At 45.4% G+C, this 19,115-nt stretch overlaps 1 protein-coding gene across 2 annotated transcripts in view; it reads right to left on the bottom strand.

Moving 5' to 3' along the window:
* The window catches only part of DDX60 (DExD/H-box helicase 60), a 222,710-nt gene that overhangs the window by 61,312 nt on the left and 142,283 nt on the right, over positions 1-19,115 (bottom strand). For both annotated transcript variants that reach the window (XM_056561070.1, XM_056561079.1), the window contains 3 exons: positions 17,779-17,922; positions 5,151-5,180; positions 2,385-2,514 (listed from right to left, as the gene is read on the bottom strand). In XM_056561070.1, coding sequence (XP_056417045.1) covers positions 2,385-2,514; positions 5,151-5,180; positions 17,779-17,922 — 304 coding nt within the window. The remainder of the gene's footprint in view (positions 1-2,384; positions 2,515-5,150; positions 5,181-17,778; positions 17,923-19,115) is intronic.

The following is a 19,115-nucleotide window of genomic DNA, read 5'->3' as shown; positions in this document are numbered from 1 at the left end:
AGTGCTCTCTACTGACATCTCTGTCCATTTTAGGAACTGTCCAGAGCAGCATATGTTTTCTATGGGGATTTTCTTCTACTCTGGACAGTTCTTAAAATGGACAGAGATGTCAGCAGAGTGCACTGTGCTCATGATGTCAGCACAGAGCTCTGTGTTCCAAAAAGAAAATAATTTTCTCTGTAGTATTCAGCAGCTTATAAGTACTGGAAGGATTAAGATTTTTTAATAGAAGTAATTTACAAATTTATTTAACTTTCTGGCACCAGTTGATTTAAAAAAAAAAACACAGGAGTACCCCTTTAAAGTATAAGAATTGCCGTAGCTATGTCTGCTAAAATTTGTCTTTGTGCCACAAAAAGAAGCAGCTGAGGAGGAAGAGAATGCACTGCTGTGGCTCACTAGGTGGAAATAATGTGGATGGTTGCCTACTTCTGTATGGCCACTGTATGGGAATGGGGGCCTACTGTTATATAGGGCTTCTTTCGCTATATGGGGGTGCTTTATGGGGGCTATATAGGGATAAGAGCTTCCTGATATATGGGGCAGCTTTTATATAAGGAAAATGGATAAGGGGGCTTACTTTTATGCAGGGGGCCTACTTATATATGGGGCTGTATGGGGAGAAAAGCCTACTACTATATGGGGGCAGTGTGGGAATGAAAGCCTACTTCTGTATGGGGGCTACATGAGGCCAAATGTCATATGGGGGAAGTATGGGAGGCAAGTTGCTATGTGGGGGAAGTATGGGGACGGCTTCTGTTATATGGGGCCAGTATGGAGGGGTACTGTTACATGGTGGGCCTACTGCTTTATGGAGGCTGTATAGTGATAGAGATCTATCTTTATTCGGGCCAACTGTTATATGGGGGCATTATGGGAGAGGCTTCTGTTATTATAGGGCAGTATGGGGGGGGGCTACTGTTATACGGGGGCAGTAGTTGCAAACTACATATGAATAAATGCTTCTACCTACATGTATTTCTTAATTTTTATATATGTCTTGCCGCTGTTAAACCTCTGAAGCCAATCGAATGTGGCTCTTACATTGAGCAAGTTTGGCCTCCACTATAATATATGTTACATTATAAAGTCTTCTTAAATCTCAACCAGAATTAGGGTTCATTCCCACTGCCGTTGGGTTCCGTCCCGTTTAGAATTTGTTTGAAAAAAAAAAAAGAAAATTTTCATGGTTCACATGTAAGCTCGTGCCTTACTACATATGGAGTCTTAGAACATGAATGGGTGGTTATGAACTAATGAGAACAATCCATAGGCTGTCTATCTACCTTTCTGCTGATACTCCTAAGGCTGGGTTCACACTACGTTTTGTCCCATACGGGAGCGCATACGGCAGGAGGGAGCTAAAAGCTCGCGCTCCCGTATGTCACCGTATGCGCTCCCGTATGCCATTCACTTCAATGAGCCGACCGGAGTGAAACGTTCGGTCCGGTCGGCTCATTTTTGCGCAGTATGCGCTTTTACAACCGGACCTAAAACTGTGGTCAACCACGGTTTTAGGTCCGGTTGTAAAAGCGCATACGGCGCAAAAATGAGCCGACCGGACCAAACGTTTCACTCCGGTCGGCTCATTGAAGTGAATGGCATACGGGAGCGCATACGGTTACATACGGGAGCGCGAGCTTTTAGCTCCCTCCTGCCGTATGCGCTCCCGTATGGGACAAAACGTAGTGTGAACCCACCCTAAGTTGGTTTTCTAATAAAGCTGCCTTCACGACCCCTTAAATAACTAAAAACAAAAAGACTAGTCATTTTTTTTTCTTCTTCCTTACCTTCTAAATTTTTCTAACATTTTTTTTCACTAATAGAGTAGTATGAGGGCTTTTTTTTTATTCAGGACCAATTGTTTTTTGTAATTGCGTTCTTTATTTTACCCCATATTGTACTGTAAAACAAGGAAAAATATGTATGTGGTCAAATCTAGGAGAGAAAAAAACACCACAATTCAGCTGTTTTTGAAGGGTTTTGTTTCTATGTCACTCTCCATTTTGTAAAACTGACATGTTAGCATTAATCTGCAAGTCAGCATGACTAGAATTATGCCCAGTTTTTCTATGTTTTTATTATGTTTTTAAAGCTAAATAAATAATAAACTTTTTTTAACTGCTTTGCCAAACTCCTACAACGTTTTTATTGTTTTGTCTACTGCACCATGTTAGGGCTCATTTTTTGCATAATGAACTCTAGTTGTTATAAGTAACATTTGTAGGCAGGCCTTTTTGACTGCTTTGTATTTTATGTTTTGTGATGCAAAGTAACTAAAAATAGCAATACTGGTATTGTGTTTTTCTTGTTTACGGTATTAATAGATATACTCTAAATCCTACTAGCCTAGGCATGTCTTTTGCTTCTCAATGGTGTATTACCTCTTTGTCCACAGCTTTGACATCAGCATAAGTACAATCGGATGGAATTTCATCAAACTTTGAAATCTTTTTCTGTAAACTGTCATAATTGGCCTGCTTGACCTCCAGGTCTTCACTTTTACTCAACATTCTGTTAATAATATTGGAATAAGTACTTGACACATAGAAAGGTAGTCACAAATGTCAAATATTAAAGGATAAAAACTTATATCTTTTGTCCATGAGACTACTCTTTTAACATCTAAGAATTTGGCAGACAAGAAATAGAACAACATCTACAAATGAAACAGTGCTGATATAAAATAATAATAGATAACAGCTATTCAGGATATTTTTTCTTGTGTAGCTCTGTAGAAATATAAAACATGGACAACAAATCAGAGAAGAGCAAAGTTTTGAAAAGTTCAGACTCGCTGAACTTTTGCGGAATGTTCAGTTCTGGTTAAACTAATTTCTTGCAAACAGGCAATGAAATAAGCCCCTAAACATGTTTATAACACTGCCTTAAAGCTCCAATGCCCTGTCTAACACTGCTAGGAATGTATTTAAGCAGTTTTAACCCCTTAACGACCAAGGACGTATATTTACGTCCTTGGCCGGCTCCCGCGATATAACGCGGGGTCACGCGGTGACCTAGCGTCATATCGGGTCGGTCCCGCCATATATCTGAAGCCAGGACCCGGGGCTAATAGCGCGCGGCAGCGATCGCAGTGATGCGCGCTATTAACCCTTTGGACTCGGCGTTCAAAGTTGAACGTCGCGTCTAAAACGAAAGTGAAGGCTGCCCGGCTGCTCAGTGGGGCTGATTGGGACCACCGCAGTGAAAATGCGGTGTCCCGATCAGCTGGGACACGAGCGGAGGTCCTCTTACCTTTCCTCCGGCGTGTCCCTTTGGCGATTGATTGCTCCAAGCCTGCGATGCAGGCTTGAGCAATCGACCGCTGATTACACTATGGATATGGCTTTGCAGTGAACAGGGTATAAGATCAGTGTGTGCCATGTTATAGCCCCCTATGGGAGCTATAACACTGCAAAAAAAGTTAATAAATGTAATTGAATCCTTTCCCTAATAAAAGTTTGAATCACCCCCCTTTTCCCATAAAAAAAAAACCATGTAAATAAAAATAAATATAAACATATGTGGTATCGCCGCGTGCATAAATTTCCGAACTATAAAAATATATCATTAATTAAACCGCAATGGCGTACACGCAAAAAAAATTCCAAAGTCCAAAATAACGTATTTTTGGTCACTTTTTATATCATGAAAAAATGAATAAAAAGTGATCAAAAAGTCCGATCAATACAAATATGATCACGACGCAAAAAATGAGCCCTCAAACCGCCCCATAAGCAGTAAAATAAAAAAGTTATAGGGGTCAGAAAATGACAATTTTAATCGTATATATTTTTCTGCAAGTAGTTATGATTTTTTACAGAAGTACGACAAAATCAAACCTATATAAGTAGGGTATCATTTTAATCGTATTAACCTACAGAATAAAGATAAGGTGTCATTATCACCGAAAAATGTACTTCGTTGAAACGGAAGCCCCCAAAATTTACAAAATGGCATTTTGTCTTCAATTTCGTCGCACAATGATTTTTTTTCCATTTTGCCATATATTTTTGGGTAAAATGACTGATATCACTGCAAAGTAGAATTGGTGGCGCAAAAAATAAGCCATCATATGGATTTTTAGGTGCAAAATTGAAAGGGTTATGATTTTTAAAAGGTGAGGAGGAAAAAACGAAAGTGCAAAAACGGAAAAACCTGTGGTCCTTAAGGGTTAAAGTGTTTTAAGGTCAGTTATGGCGATATGCAGTAACCCATGGTGACTAACAGCTTCTTTAATGCACTAGCAGATTTTTTAGGCTTATGTTCCCTAAAATAAAGCTGCATTAAGTATCCCTGGTTGTTGGAAGTTGCTTGTTGGTGTTAGAGGTGTACTCCGGTGGGAAAAAGTTTTCAAATCAACTGGTTCCAGAAAGTTAATCAGTTTTGTATCAGACAGGAGAGAGCACAGAGGAATGCTAACCCACCCTAACTTGCTGGACTTTGTCCATGCCCGTGCTTCAGCTAGGACAAAGCCATTATTTTATAAGCCTTGATTTAAAAAAAAAAAAAAAAAAGAAAAGAAACAAAAATTTTCTTATGAAGTGTATTAGAAATGTTAATGTTTTGTCAAGATGTACAACATATAAAAAGTTTTTGAATCTGACAGTGCCCATTTATCTTCTATTTAAAACAGATTTTGCACTGACAGAACAAATGCAGAACAGCCTCTGTTGCTTTACTACAACTATTATGCATATGTGGTTCTACTTCTGTCTGTGTTGTTCACTGCTTAGTGTCCTTTACAGAGATCTTCATCTAACACCTGCTATCTCTAAAATGGCTGCTGAAGCTAAGAGCATAGGCTTTTATAGTGGCTTTGACACCACCCCTATGCTGCCTCCCGATGGGCGGGGATAGTTGTTCTTAAGGCATTATGACAGTCCCTGAGGCCATGTGAACCCTTCTCCTTTCTGCCATGTGTCTGATGTGTTTTATCAGGTTCTGCCCAACCGAATGGCCCCAAGTTCGAGTTCTAGCCAAACCGCCTGAAGTTCGGGTTTTAGCAAAACTGAAGGTTCTGCCCTAACTCAAGTTCTACAGGTTCAGTTCGCCTCCTCTCAAATTATTATGAGTGTTTTTTGCATGTAGAATAATGAGAGTAAATACCTGTGTAAATAGTGTAAAATGAATGTAAATCTTGACTTTACCTTGAAGATCCTTTTTCTGTTTCTGTTGCCCTAAATAAAAAAAACATTGATTTTATATATCGATCAATGCATGTTTACAATATTTTAGACACAGCAAAAATCTTAGATTGACAGCAAAATAAGAATAAATATCCATAGAAATGTACAGAATATACAGTACATAGAATTAAAACAGGAAATTTGGGGATTGTTGTTGTTGTTTTCTCCATAACTCTTATTTTTTCATCTACGGAACCCTAAGAAGGCTTGCTTTTTTATGGAATTAATTGTACTTTGTAATGATATCCTTGGTTTTGCTGTAACATATATGGTAAAACCAAAAATAAAATTATTTTCTTTCATGCTATTCACCATGCGATTAAACTGACATGTTACCTGTATTCTCCAAATCAGTACAACTGCATATGTACACAATTTGTATAGTTTTTATCATGTTTTACTACTACTAATATATTTTATACTTACAATTAAAGAGGAGTGAACCGAATCTGACGAATCAGAATTTGTTACGAATTTAAGGAAAAATTTTATTCGCAAGGAATGCGAATATCGCCGCGATTCTATCACGCAAATCGCTTCATTAAACTCCATTTAGTGAGGTCCAGGCTCCAGGGCATCTAAAATGGTGGATCCACATGTAAGGACATGGGGCAAGGAATCCTGGGAAGGTGGGAACAAGGGTGGGCGGGATGACCCTGAATCACATGCAGCGTGCAACCTATCAGCAGCCAGTCACCCCTGTGATGTCACAGCTCTATATAATCGGCAGCTATATTGCAGCCAGTCACCTCAGCCTTTCACTGGAGAGCGATAAATAACGGCAGACAGTGCTGTGTGTTTCACAGAAAAGCTTTTCTCCAGCAGCGATTCACCTCCTAGTCCAGTCAGTGTTCTGCTGCACAGAGAGAGGGACAGAGAGCAGTGTGTGTTTCACAGAAAAGCATTCTTACTGCAGCGAGTCACGTCCCAGTCACTGTCTACAGCATTCTATTACAGAGAGGGAAAGAGAGCAATGTGTTGCAAAGTGTGTTGCACAGAACAGCAGCAATTCACCTCAAGCACAAATCCTGCCTAGAAGTACTGATAGGGAAGGGAGTGAGATTGAGGTGCAATTTTGGGTGTAGTACACAGCAACTGTGTGCTGCAGCACTGGTGTGTACTGCTGGTGTTGTGCACAAATACTTTTTTAAGAGATACAAAAGGAGAGGTAGCTCTAACCACAAAAGCAGGTTGAAAACTCTATTATGCCAGATGAATACTAATGTGTAAGGTCACGTAACCTATGTGACCTGAAAAGACGATTATATGAAAAAGGAGGGGGGGGGGCACGTTCTGGTTCTGGTCTTTTATGTGCTCATGGAGGAAAGCATATGTGGAACTTGTATATTGTGTACACAGTTGGGTAAAGAAGTAGGATGCAATATAAATTGAACAATGATATATTTATTAGTATATAATGTCTATGGCATCTGCCTTCAGGGCCCTTGCTTGAAGAAAGTCTGTATTGTGCAATCTTGATAATAGGCAGCCTTTGTGAGCGTAATATCATACACTCTGTAGTCCAGTGGGTAGAGTCCGTGAATTATGTAATCGGTGTGGCTCAAAGAGATTTGAAAGTCTTATGCAGTAGTTGTGAAAATGTACAAAGATTGGTGGTTGCAGGACAGTGTTGCTCACCTGTCCTGATGTGATTCCACGGTGCTCTCGCTACTTACCCACTGCGGCTTCCGAAACGAACGCCTGGTTGCTTCCTGGAGTGGCGAGTCATCAGCTCCGGTGAGCCAGGGGAGGGAGAGGCCTGCTAGCCAACGTGATGTAATGCTTCATGGGCTATGCGCACCCGGAAGGTACGCGTGTCTTGTAGTCCGGTTCATGCGCTGTGCGCACCAAGAGGCTGTGAAGTGCTGCGGCTGTCTGTAGATTGCTGTATACAGTGGGTGTTGTGGCTAGACGCGTTTCGAGATCAGATGGATCTCTTTTTTAATAGCAGTGTGAAAAAGAGATCCAGCCGATCTCAAAACGCGTCTCGCCACAACACCCACTGTATTCAACAATCTACAGACAGCCGCAACACTTCCCAGCCTCCCGGTGCGCACAGCGAATGAACCAGACTACAAGACACGCAGACCTTCCTGGTGCACATAGCACATGAAGCATTACATTGCTATGCAGGCAAGCAGACCTCTCCCTCCCCTGGCTCACTGGCGCTGATGACTCGCCACTCCAGGAAGGGACCAGGCATTCGTTTCGGAAGCCGCAGTGGGAAAGTGGCGAGGGCACCATGGGATCACGTCAGGACAGGTGAGCAACACTGTCCTGCAACCACCAAACTTTGTATATTTTCACAACTACTGCATAAGATTTTCAATTTTCTTATGAGATTACACTCACAAAGGCTGCCTATTATCAAGATTGTACAATACAGACTAGTCTGTATCTTTATTTGTATTATCTATACAAGTTTTTACACGTTTTATTTTATTTGGATTTTATAAATTTTATATATCATATATCTACTGGCACTGCTGCAAGGGCCCTGCAGGCAGATGCCATAGACATTATATACTAATAAATATATCATTGTTTAATTTATATTGCATCCTACTTCTTTACCCAACTGTGTACACTATATACAAGTTCCGTATATATGCTTTCTTCCATGAGCACATAAAAGACCAGATTCGAGGAAAGTGCCCCCCCCACAAATAATTTTAATTTTTTAAGCATACTGTAGCGCATTTTTCTCCCCTCATAAGTGTATACCACATACATACATCTAAGTGGTATACTATTTTGTTCCTGTTAAAGTCTCAAGGGCCTAGATACTGTGAGAGGCCAGGCAAAAGTACTCCCCGGCTGGAGTTGCACACAAATAAATTTTTTAAGCGTACTGCAGTGCATTTTTCTTCCCTCATAAGTGTATACCACATACGTACATCTAAGTAGTGTACTATTTTGTACCTGTTAAAGTCTCAAGGTCATCCACTTCCTCACAAGTGATATCTGACACCCCCAGTCAACAGTCGGTGGGTTCCTCAGACACAACTCTTAACATGGCCCACAAGCAGTCCCTGTCCTCCCATTGCCCGTGTCCTATGGTGTTCCCTCCCCCACAGAAGTATCTTATGCTGTGGGTTCAGCTCCACTATTTAGTGAGGACGATCTAGAGGACAGTCAGCAGCTACTGCCCAGCCCTGAAGTAGAGGAGACATCCGCCGCTTCCTACGCTAGGAAGCAGATCACACTTGGGAGCCGGGTGCAGAAGGGCTTCATCAGGAGAAGGGGGTTGCAGGTTGCCTGTGAGGCACCAGCTGAGCCAGCAAGGTTGTAGCATGGTTGGCAGTCAGCAAGGTGGCAGTAGTAGAAAGTCTGGAGCCAAACGTGCCTGGGAGAGACCTCCTGCTTCGCGGCAGCCTACCTTTCCGGGAGGTAGTGGAACGGGTTCCTGGAGTCGGCGGCAATAGCAGTCAATCAGTGCGGACTGTTGGTGGGAAAATCAGCTACTCGGCGGTGTAGCAATTTTTCATCAAAAAAAAAGGAATGTATTGATTTTATTATGTTTTTGTTTATTATTTTATCATTATTATAATTTATTAATTTCGCTAAAGGCAACCTGTTTCACCAGCTGAGAGGGATTTGCTAGTTGCAGCTCCCACTGGCAGAGAGAGCTGTATGTGGAGTTCTTTCCTGGGTTTTCTCCAAGGTTGCAAGCTGGTGAACAGTCTGCCTGGAGGCCTGGAAAAGACTTGCTTGATGCCGCATGGCATGGATCCAGGTGTGATCAAACACAACAAGAAATACAGGTAGACTTTTGTTATGTTTTCTTTGGTTCTGCATTTAAAGACTGTTTGCCGTGTGCCAAGTGTGAATAAAACACTGAACTTTGATTTGAAAATTTATTTTTCCTTACCTCTATACTGCAACCGCGCCTATTTTCAAGAGCGAGTCATCACATTTGATGGAGGATGCGGGCTACGCAGTGAGGTCAACGATTGTGTTGCAGCATGCTGTTGCCAAGAACTAAGCCTGGGAGAACCCGTTGGAGTTGTTGCGAGGGGCAACAAACCTGCCGACAAGGGACTGTCAGTACGATGGGAGTGTTTTCTCCAGTGAGACAAGGCAAAGCAGTGTTCCACTGACCGTAGTGTTGCCAAAATGGAGGCTGTTATAAAAGAACTCATGGAGGCCAACAAGCACCAGCAGGAAACCAACCAGCTGTTACTGCAGCATGTAATGGCACTACAAGCGGTAGTGATGACCCGGAACGCCCCTAAAGCCTGGAAAGCTGTACGGTCAGCAATCCCCAAGATGACCCCCTCGGATAACATGTGTTGGGCGTGTCAACAACCGGGACATGTTAGGGCTAGTGGTTCCCAGTGGGAAGAACTTATGGACACCAACTACGCACTCCGCCTGTCCCTGTATGCCCAGAGACTGTGTGCCACAGGTGTTTCCAGGGCAGCTGACTCTGATCATCTCTGCCAGGTAGGGTGGGAAATACTGTCGTGGTGGCCCTGATTGATTCAGGTTGCATGGTGACTTTAGTGAGGTCCAACCTGGTGCTGCCCATGGAGTACACAGGACGACAGGCTGGAGTACTGTGTATACACGTGGACTTAAAAGACTATCCAACTGCCTTGGTGACTTTGTCAACAGCAACTGGCTGCTGGTCTCATGAGGTGGCCGTTGCCACGAAGTTGCCGTATGAGATAATAGTTGGGAGAGTCTTTCCAGGGTTCATGTCTCTGTGGCCCCAGACAAAAGTTCCCCAGACCTGCGAGGCAGGGGTGTCCCCAATAGACTGGCCCTACTCAGGTGTGATCCCGGAACCCTGGGAACCCGATTCAGAAACAACGGCAGTTGGGGTGACTACCACTACGGTGGAGGAGGAGGTGTCGTCTCCACTGAGGGTAATGGTAGGGTTACGCCGAGCGCTCCGGGTCCCTGCTCCTCCCCGGAGCGCTCGCGGCGTCTCTCTCTCTGCAGCGCCCCGGTCAGACCCGCTGACCGGGAGCGCTGCACTGACATTGCCGGCGGGGATGCGATTCGCATAGTGGGACGCGCCCACTCGCGAATCGCATCCCAAGTCACTCACCTGTCCCGGCCACCGGCTGTCATGTCCTGGCGCGCGCGGCTCCGCTCCTTAGGGCGCGCGTGCCAGCTCTCTAAGATTTAAAGGGCCAGTGCACCAATGATTGTTGCCTGGCCCAATCAGTCTAATTAGCTTCCACCTGCTCCCTGGCTATATTACCTCACTTCCCCTGCACTTCCTTGCCGGATCTTGTTGCCTTGTGCCAGTGAAAGCGTTTAGTTTTGTCCAAAGCCTGTGTTTCCAGATCTTCTGCTATCCATAATGACTACGAACCTTGCCGCCTGCCCTGACCTTCTGCTACGTCCGACCTTGCCTCTGCCTAGTCCTTCTGTCCCGCGCCTTCTCAGCAGTCAGCGAGGTTGAGCCATTGCCGGTGGATACGACCTGGTTGCTACCGTCGCAGCAAGACCATCCCGCTTTGCGGCGGGCTCTGGTTAATACCAGTAGCATCTTAGAACCGGTCCACCGACAAGGTCCACGCCAATCCCTCGCTGACACAGAGGATCCACATCCAGCTAGCCGAATCGTGACAGTAGATCCGGCCATGGATCCCGCTGAGGTGCCGCTGCCAAGTCTCGCTGACCTTCCCACGGTGGTCGCTCAGCAATCGCAGCAAATCGCCCAACAAGGACAGCAGCTGTCGCAGTTGACCGCCACGTTACAGCAACTTCTGCCACTGCTACAGCAGCAACCATCTCCTCCGCCAGCTCCTGCACCTCCTCCGCAGCGACGGCCACTCCTAGCCTCCGCTTGTCCCTGCCGGACAAATTTGATGGGGACTCTAGACTCTGCCGTGGATTTTTGTCTCAATGTTCCCTGCATATGGAGATGTTGTCGGACCAATTTCCTACAGAACGGTCTAAGGTGGCGTTCGTAGTGAGTCTTCTATCTGGAAAGGCTTTGTCTTGGGCCACACCGCTCTGGGACCGCAATGATCCTGCCACAGCCACAGTCCAGTCCTTCTTCGCTGAAGTCTGTAGTGTCTTCGAGGAACCAGCCCGAGCTTCTTCTGCCGAGACTGCCTTGCTGAACCTGGTCCAGGGTAATTCTTCAGTAGGCGAGTACGCCATCCAATTTCGTACTCTTGCTTCCGAATTATCTTGGAATAATGAGGCTCTCTGCGCGACCTTTAAAAAAGGCCTATCCAGTAACATCAAGGATGTGCTGGCCGCACGAGAGATTCCTGCCAACCTGCAAGAACTTATCCATTTGGCCACCCGCATTGACATGCGTTTTTCTGAGAGACACCAGGAGCTCCGCCAGGAAAAAGACCTTGATCTCTGGGCACCTCTCCCACAGTATCCTTTGCAATCTACGCCTGTGCCTCCCGCCGAGGAGGCTATGCAAGTGGATCGGTCTCGCCTGACCCATGAAGAGAGGACTCGCCGTAGGGAAAAAAATCTATGTCTGTACTGCGCTAGTACTGAACATTTCTTGGTGGATTGCCCTATTCGTCCTCCACGTCTAGGAAACGCACGCACGCACCCAGCTCACGTGAGTGTGGCATCCCTTGGTACGAACTCTGCTTCTCCACGTCTCACTGTGCCCGTGCGGATTTCTCTTTTAGCCAACTCCTCCCTCTCAGCCGTGGCCTGCTTGGACTCTGGTGCTTCTGGAAATTTTATTCTGGACTCTTTGGTGAATAAATTTTGCATCCCGGTGACCCGTCTCGTCAAGCCCCTCTACATTTCTTCGGTCAACGGAGTGAAGTTGGACTGTACTGTGCGTTACCGCACAGAACCCCTCTTAATGTGCATTGGACCCCATCACGAAAAGATTGAATTGTTCGTCCTTCCCAACTGTACCTCTGAAGTCCTCCTCGGTCTGCCATGGCTCCAGCATCATTCTCCTACCCTTGACTGGACCACCGGGGAGATCAAGAATTGGGGTTCTGCTTGCCGTAAGAAATGCCTCACCTCTGCTCCCAGTCCCGTCTGTCGGGCCTCAGTGTCTCCTCCTGTGCCTGGTCTCCCCAAGGCCTATCAGGACTGTGCCGTGCCTCCTCATAGCCCCCGTCCTGGTGACACCCTGCCCCGTGCCAAGCTTCACCCTCTGCCCTCCCTCCCCATTCCCACTCCTGCTGTACTGCCTGCCTTTGAGGAAACCCTACAATCGCTCCCAGTGTCCTCGTCCCATGTGAAGCAATTGCCGGACAAAAAAAAGGGGAGACCTAAGGGGGGGGGGTACTGTTACGCCGAACGCTCCGGGTCCCTGCTCCTCCCTGGAGCGCTCGCGGCGTCTCTCTCTCTGCAGCGCCCCGGTCAGACCCGCTGACCGGGAGCGCTGCACTGACATTGCCGGCGGGGATGCGATTCGCATAGCGGGACGCGCCCGCTCGCGAATCGCATCCCAAGTCACTCACCTGTCCCGGCTGTCATGTCCTGGCGCGCGCGGCTCCGCTCCTTAGGGCGCGCGCGCGCCAGCTCTCTAAGATTTGAAGGGCCAGTGCACCAATGATTGGTGCCTGGCCCAATCAGTCTAATTAGCTTTCACCTGCTCCCTGGCTATATTACCTCACTTCCCCTGTACTTCCTTGCCGGATCTTGTTGCCTTGTGCCAGTGAAAGCGTTTAGTGTTGTCCAAAGCTTGTGTTTCCAGATCTTCTGCTATCCATATTGACTACGAACCTTGCCGCCTGCCCCGACCTTCTGCTACGTCCGACCTTGCCTCTGCCTAGTCCTTCTGTCCCGCGCCTTCTCAGCAGTCAGCGAGGTTGAGCCGTTGCTGGTGGATATGACCTGGTTGGTACCGCCGCAGCAAGACCGTCCCGCTTTGCGGCGGGCTCTGGCGAATACCAGTAGCATCTTAGAACCGGTTCACCGACACGGTCCACGCCAATCCCTCGCTGACAGAGGATCCACATCCAGCTAGCCGAATCGTGACAGGTAGGAGATGTGGAGGATGTGCCGTCAGGACCAGAGTTAGCAGACCTCAAGGTTACAGTAGAAAATTTTGGTACAGCACAGCACCAGGACCCGACTCTATCTCGGGCCTAGGAAAATGTTTTAATTGTTGAAGGTGCACCACAACAACAGGGAGCTGAGACTGTATACCCCGGTTTTGTGGTCCACCAAGGGATGCTGTACCAGGTAAACCAAATCCGGGGTGAGAATGTGGAACAATTGGTGGTGCCTAAAGCATATTGGAGGCTGGTGTTAGAGTTAGCCTATCAGCATGTTCTAGGGGGCACCTGGGCCAGCAGAAGATGCAGGACCGAATTTTGCAGCGCTTTTACTAGCCCAGTGTGTATAAAGAGGTCGAAAGGTATTGTGAATCCTGCCCAACCTGCCAAATCACTAGCCCCCAGCCACATTGCCGTAGTCCCCTGGTCCCTCTCCCAATTATCGAGGTTACATTTGAGCAGATCGCTATGGATTTGGTCGGCCCATTGCCAAAATCCGCTAGGGGGCACCAACATATCCTGGTAGTCCTGGATTATGCGACTCGGTATCCCGAGGCGCTTCCTCTCCGACATGCCTTGGCCAAACTTATAGCTAAAGAGCTAATGGAGATGTTTTCCCGAGTGGGCTTACCTAAAGAGGTACTGACTGACCAGGGCACCCGGTTTATGTCAAAGGTAATGAAAGAGCTCAGTAAGTTACTGCAGGTAAACAGCTACGGACCTCCGTGTACTTCCCTCAGACGGACAGCCTGGTAGAAAGGTTTAACCAATCATTAAAAAAATATGTTCAAGCGGGTGGTGGCTAGAGATGGAAAAAATTGGGATCTTTTGCTGCCCTATCTCATGTTCGCAGTGCAAGAAGTGCCCCAGGCTTCTACTGGGTTCTCGCCCATTGAACTGCTATACGGCAGACATCCACGTGGTCTGTTAGACATAGCTAAAGAGGCGTGGGAACAACAGCCCACACCACACAAAAGTGTAGTTGAGTATGTCACTCAGTTGCAGGAACGGATGAAAACAGTGTTGCCCTTAGTTAAGGAATATATGGAGGCACCTCAGCGAGCTCAAAGCAGAGTTTATAATTGCCAGGCACGGGTTCGGAATTTTAAACCGGGAGATCAGGTTCGGGCTCTGGTACCAACGGTCGACAGTAAATTTCTGGCTAGGTGGCAGGGTCCCTACAAAGTGATTGAAAAGGTAGGGGAGGGGACGTACAGGGTACACCAGCCTGGGCGAAGGAAGCCAGAGCAAGTGTACCATGTAATCTTGTTGAAACCTTGGAAAGATAGGGAGACTAGTATGGATGACAGAGCCCGGCCAGGTTTGTTAGGGGTGGAGTTTCCTGTCCCTCAGTCTGGTGCAAGGGAAGCAGTTGCCACAGTGAAAATTGCTGACAGCCTTCCTCTGCACAGACTCAGGAGGCCAGGGAGTTCGTCAGTTGGAACACCGATGCATACTCAGACCTTCCTGGACGTACTTCTGTCATCCACCATGATGTTGTCGCTGAAACCAAGTTAAAAATACGGTTGAAACTATACTGGGTACCTGAGTCGCGGCGACAAGCCATCTCGGAAGAAGTACAGCAGATGTTAAAACTGGATGTCATTGAGGAATCAAAGAGTGAGTGGGCCAGCCCGATAGTCTTAATACCCAAGCCAGATGGTACGTTGCGGTTCTGTAACAATTTCCGCAAACATAATGAGGTGTCCAAGTTTGATGCATATCCCATGCCCCGAGTTGACGAACTTATTGAAAGGCTAGGACAGGCTCGGTTTTTTTCAGTTTTGGACCTCACCAAAGGGTACTGGCAGGTGCCCTAGACAGAGACTGCCAAAGAGAAAACAGCCTATGTCACACCAGAAGGTTTGTTTCAGTACAAGGTGTTACCTTTTGGTTTACATGGTGCTCCCGCTACATTTTAAAGGCTAATGGATATTGTACTGCGGCCACATCGTCGGTATGCCTCAGCTTATCTGGATAATATCATCATCCACAGTACAGACTAGGAAAGTCACCTTCCTAAAGTACAGGCAGTGGTAGACTCCCTTAGGAAGTCATTGGGCATGGAGTTGTCAAACCCCAGGTAAACAAAATAGAGGCCATCCGAAATTGGTCCCGACCTGTCACTACCCGACAGGTGAAATCGTTCCTAGGAATGGTGGGTTACTATATGAGATTCATCCCCCATTTTGCTACAGTGGCTGCACCCTTAACAGACATCCTGAAGGGACGCATGTCCGTCATGGTGCGTTGGAACGAACAGGCAGAGCAGGCGTTTTCCGCTTTGAAGTCAGCCCTATGTGGGTCTCCGGTGTTGGTGACACCCAACTTCAAAAGGTAATTTTTGGTACAGACCGATGCCTCTGAGGTAGGTCTCGGTGCTGCACTCTCCCAGGAAGTAGACAGGGAAGAGCATCCCGTTGTCTTTCTTAGCTGCAAACTGACCCCGGCAGAGACCAGGTATAATATAGTGGAGAGAGAGTACCTGACCATTAAGTTTGCTTTTATCTGTTGGGCAGGAAGTTTCATCACGTAATGGATCATTCCCCCCTTAAGTGGATGTGCCAGGCCAAGGACAAAAATGCCAGGGTCACCAGGTGGTTTCTGTGGCTACAGAATTTTAAGTTCATGGTTGAACACAGAGCGGGGCATTTGCTAGGCAACGCCGATGCTCTATCACGAGTCCACTGTTGCACAATTGTTCACCCCCTCAGGTGAGAAGGTGAAAGGCATCGTGGTGGATGGGCATTATGTGTCACCAAGGCTCCTGGCTTTGGTTAAGTAAGAGCCGGTATTTATTCAGTGTCTGTGCTGCGATGCAGACTGATACTATGGCCATAGTATGGCTGCAAGGCCAATCCAGGACGGCTCTTATGTGGAATGGTCAAGTGCTGGCAGGGGGCTATTCCCCACAATCCAGGCTGCCTTTTGTTGGCCTTAAAGGCAACCTGTTTCACCAGCTGAGAGGGATTTGCTAGTTGCAGCTCACACTGGCAGAGAGAGCTGTATGTGGAATTCCTCCGTGCGTTTGCTCCAAGGTTGGAAGCTGGGGAACAGTCTGCCTGGAGGCCTGAAAAAGACTTGCTTGATGCCGCATGGCATGGACCCAGGTGTGAACAAACACCTAAGGAATACAGGTGGACTTTTGTTACATTTTCCTTGGTTCTGCATTTAAAGACTGTTTGCTGTGTGCCAAGTATAAATAAAGCACTGACCTTTGATTTGAAAAGACCTGTTTCCTTGTCTCTATACTGCAACCACACCTATTTGCATGAGCGAGTCATCACACTACTTAAAATAAAAGTTTTTAAATTGCCATATTCTAACCCATATAACTTTTTTTAGTTTTCAGTCTACAAAGTTGTGTAAGGACTCTTAATTTGTGCTGTGATGTGTGATGTGTAGTTGTAGTTGACAGAAAAAATGAAATTCTGGCATTTTTTTTTTTTTGTTTACACTGTTTACCATGCAGGATTATATTTTAACAGTTTGGACATTTCCACAAGTGTTGAACAAACATGTTTATTTTTTTTTTTAATCAGCCAATGTTATACTATAGTAGTAATACTACATTCATCCATTCAAATTGATATTCTGCTAGTAGCAGGTCACTGATGGCAGCCATTTAGGCCAAGCACAGACCTCAGGCTGTCATGACAATGAATTGTCTCCACGTGATTGCTTTGCAGAGGGCCGATCCGACCCGATACCATTAATAAAGATAAGGACAGCTGTCACTTGTGGAAAGAGCAGTATACCTACTGTTGACTGCCCACTGTGCTGCAGTGTAATTTCCCCCTCCCTTTAGCCTGTTAGCAGCAGCAGTTCATATATTATTGGATCCCCTTCCTTGCTGTGCCGCTGCTGTTTCTTTCATTTCTGCACTTAGGCTAGGTTCAGACTACGGAATCTCCGGGCATCAAATTTCTGCCCGAAGATTCCGAGTGTGGCCAGCGCTGACTGAATCAGTTGGTGCTAGGACCGCGCGGACACTGTAGTCTCCAATAGACTGCAATGTGTTCCGCGGATATTTCCGCCTGAAGAAAGAGCAATCCCATTCTTCAGGCGGAAATTTCCAAGCGGATTTTCCATTCACAAATTCCGCTTCACAAATTCCGAAGTGTGAATTTGTGAATGGAAACCCGTTCACTACACTATACATTTTAGCAAGCGGATTTTCCGCCTGCAATTCCTTTTTTGAAATTGCAGGCGGAAATTCCATTCACAATTCCATTCACAATTCCGTAGTCTGAACCTAGCCTTATAGCTCCTTGCATACCCACTTGTAACCGCTTCTTCCTTCCTTCAATTATATCTTTAGTAGTTTATTGTATAAATTACCCCCAGTACTGCGCTAGCCTATTTAATCCAGTGCACTTTTACCAGTACTATGTTATGGCATATGCTGTCCTGGGATCGGCCAGAGAAGTAAGAGAAAATAAGTCCTGCATGTGTACTACTGGCAGACAGCCCAGCTCTGGTATTGTCCCTGAAATGGGGAGAATGAGAAATAGCTGTGCACCATGGAGAGGGTTCTATAACAGCGGCAAGCACACTAAAATCACCTTGATACCACTCTGTGATGCATAATGACCACATACTTCATGGTATAAAACCTTTGACACAAGACTTACTGAAGACTTTTTTCCAATTTTTCTGCTTTTGCTTGAAGTTTCTGGATTTTCTTCTTCTCCTCCTCAGTCCATTTCATTTGTCTCTTATCATTTAGATGCTCATTCAGCGTTTTTGCTAAATTTTCCACTAAATTTAGTTTAAATCTAAAGAAAGATTACATTGAAAGTCAAGATTTTATTAGTCACTCACAAGATATAATTTTTTCAGACTTAATTCAATGTTCTATCCAAAATATAGCAGATTTTTTAACTCGTATATCTCTGTACATCTGTACTTTCTCCTCTACGTCCTCATTTTCTCTGAAGTTTTCTAGCTCGACATCTATCTTATGTGCCCAGTACTCACACCCTGGAACCTGAAGCTGACACAACACTTCTATAATAAAGTATAGATTGTGCAACTCTATGTCTATGATGCTCTGATTGCATCTGTATTGTGTTGGCTGTTTCAGGGCGCGAGTCTTCGTAAAACTTGATATTGACCTAGGTTGTGTGTTATGGCTAAATCTGTATTACATATTGCTGGACAGATTCTGACAGCTTTTTACGTTTCCTCCTAGATGGTGTATATTTGCGCAATTTAATCGGGACTTGCACAAAGTTTGTGCATGTAAACATTAAAGACGCAGTTGATAAATCGTTGTACACTGCATAATCAGCTCTACCGTACACAGTCATATAGAGTTCCACAGTAAACTTCTATCAAAAAGTACGCAAAAAACACAAAAAATGGAAATGCGCAAAAAAAATATAGCAATATAGACAGTGAAAACGGTGTGCATTTAATGTATATTTAATGAGTACACAAAAGATCAAATTATTTTTCTATTTTTCCTTGAAGAACTGGGAGTTGTTGTGCACTGGAAAATTGAACTGAAATACTTGTACTGTTTACTAATTGACAGATATGGAGGCGTCTAAAATATTAAAAAAAAAACGATCCTGGGTGCTCAGTGAAACCGTAGTGTCCCAATCAGCTCAGAGAATGGCAGGAAGGCTCTTACCTGCTTTCTCGCCTACTCCTGTGCTTCAGTCAGCCATGGCAGACTAGAGCAATAGAGCACTAATAACACTGATCAATGCTATGAATGCATTGTATAGTGAATGCAATTTGAAGATTTCATGTAATAGTCCCCTATTTGGGCTAAAAATTTGTGTAAAAATTGTTAAGAAAAAGTTAATAAATGTGATTTAACTCCTTCCCTAAAAAAAGTTTGAATCACCCCTCTTTTCCCATTTAACCCCTTAACCCTTTAAGGATGCAGCTCATTTTCACCTTAAGGACAGAACCATTTTTTGCAATTCTGACCACTGTAAATTTATGCATTAATAACTCT

Source organism: Hyla sarda, chromosome 1 (assembly GCF_029499605.1).
Source record: "Hyla sarda isolate aHylSar1 chromosome 1, aHylSar1.hap1, whole genome shotgun sequence".
NCBI classification, from domain to species: Eukaryota; Metazoa; Chordata; class Amphibia; order Anura; family Hylidae; genus Hyla; species Hyla sarda.
Note: the sequence above shows the minus strand (reverse complement) of the source record. Positions and strands in the feature narration are given on the sequence as shown.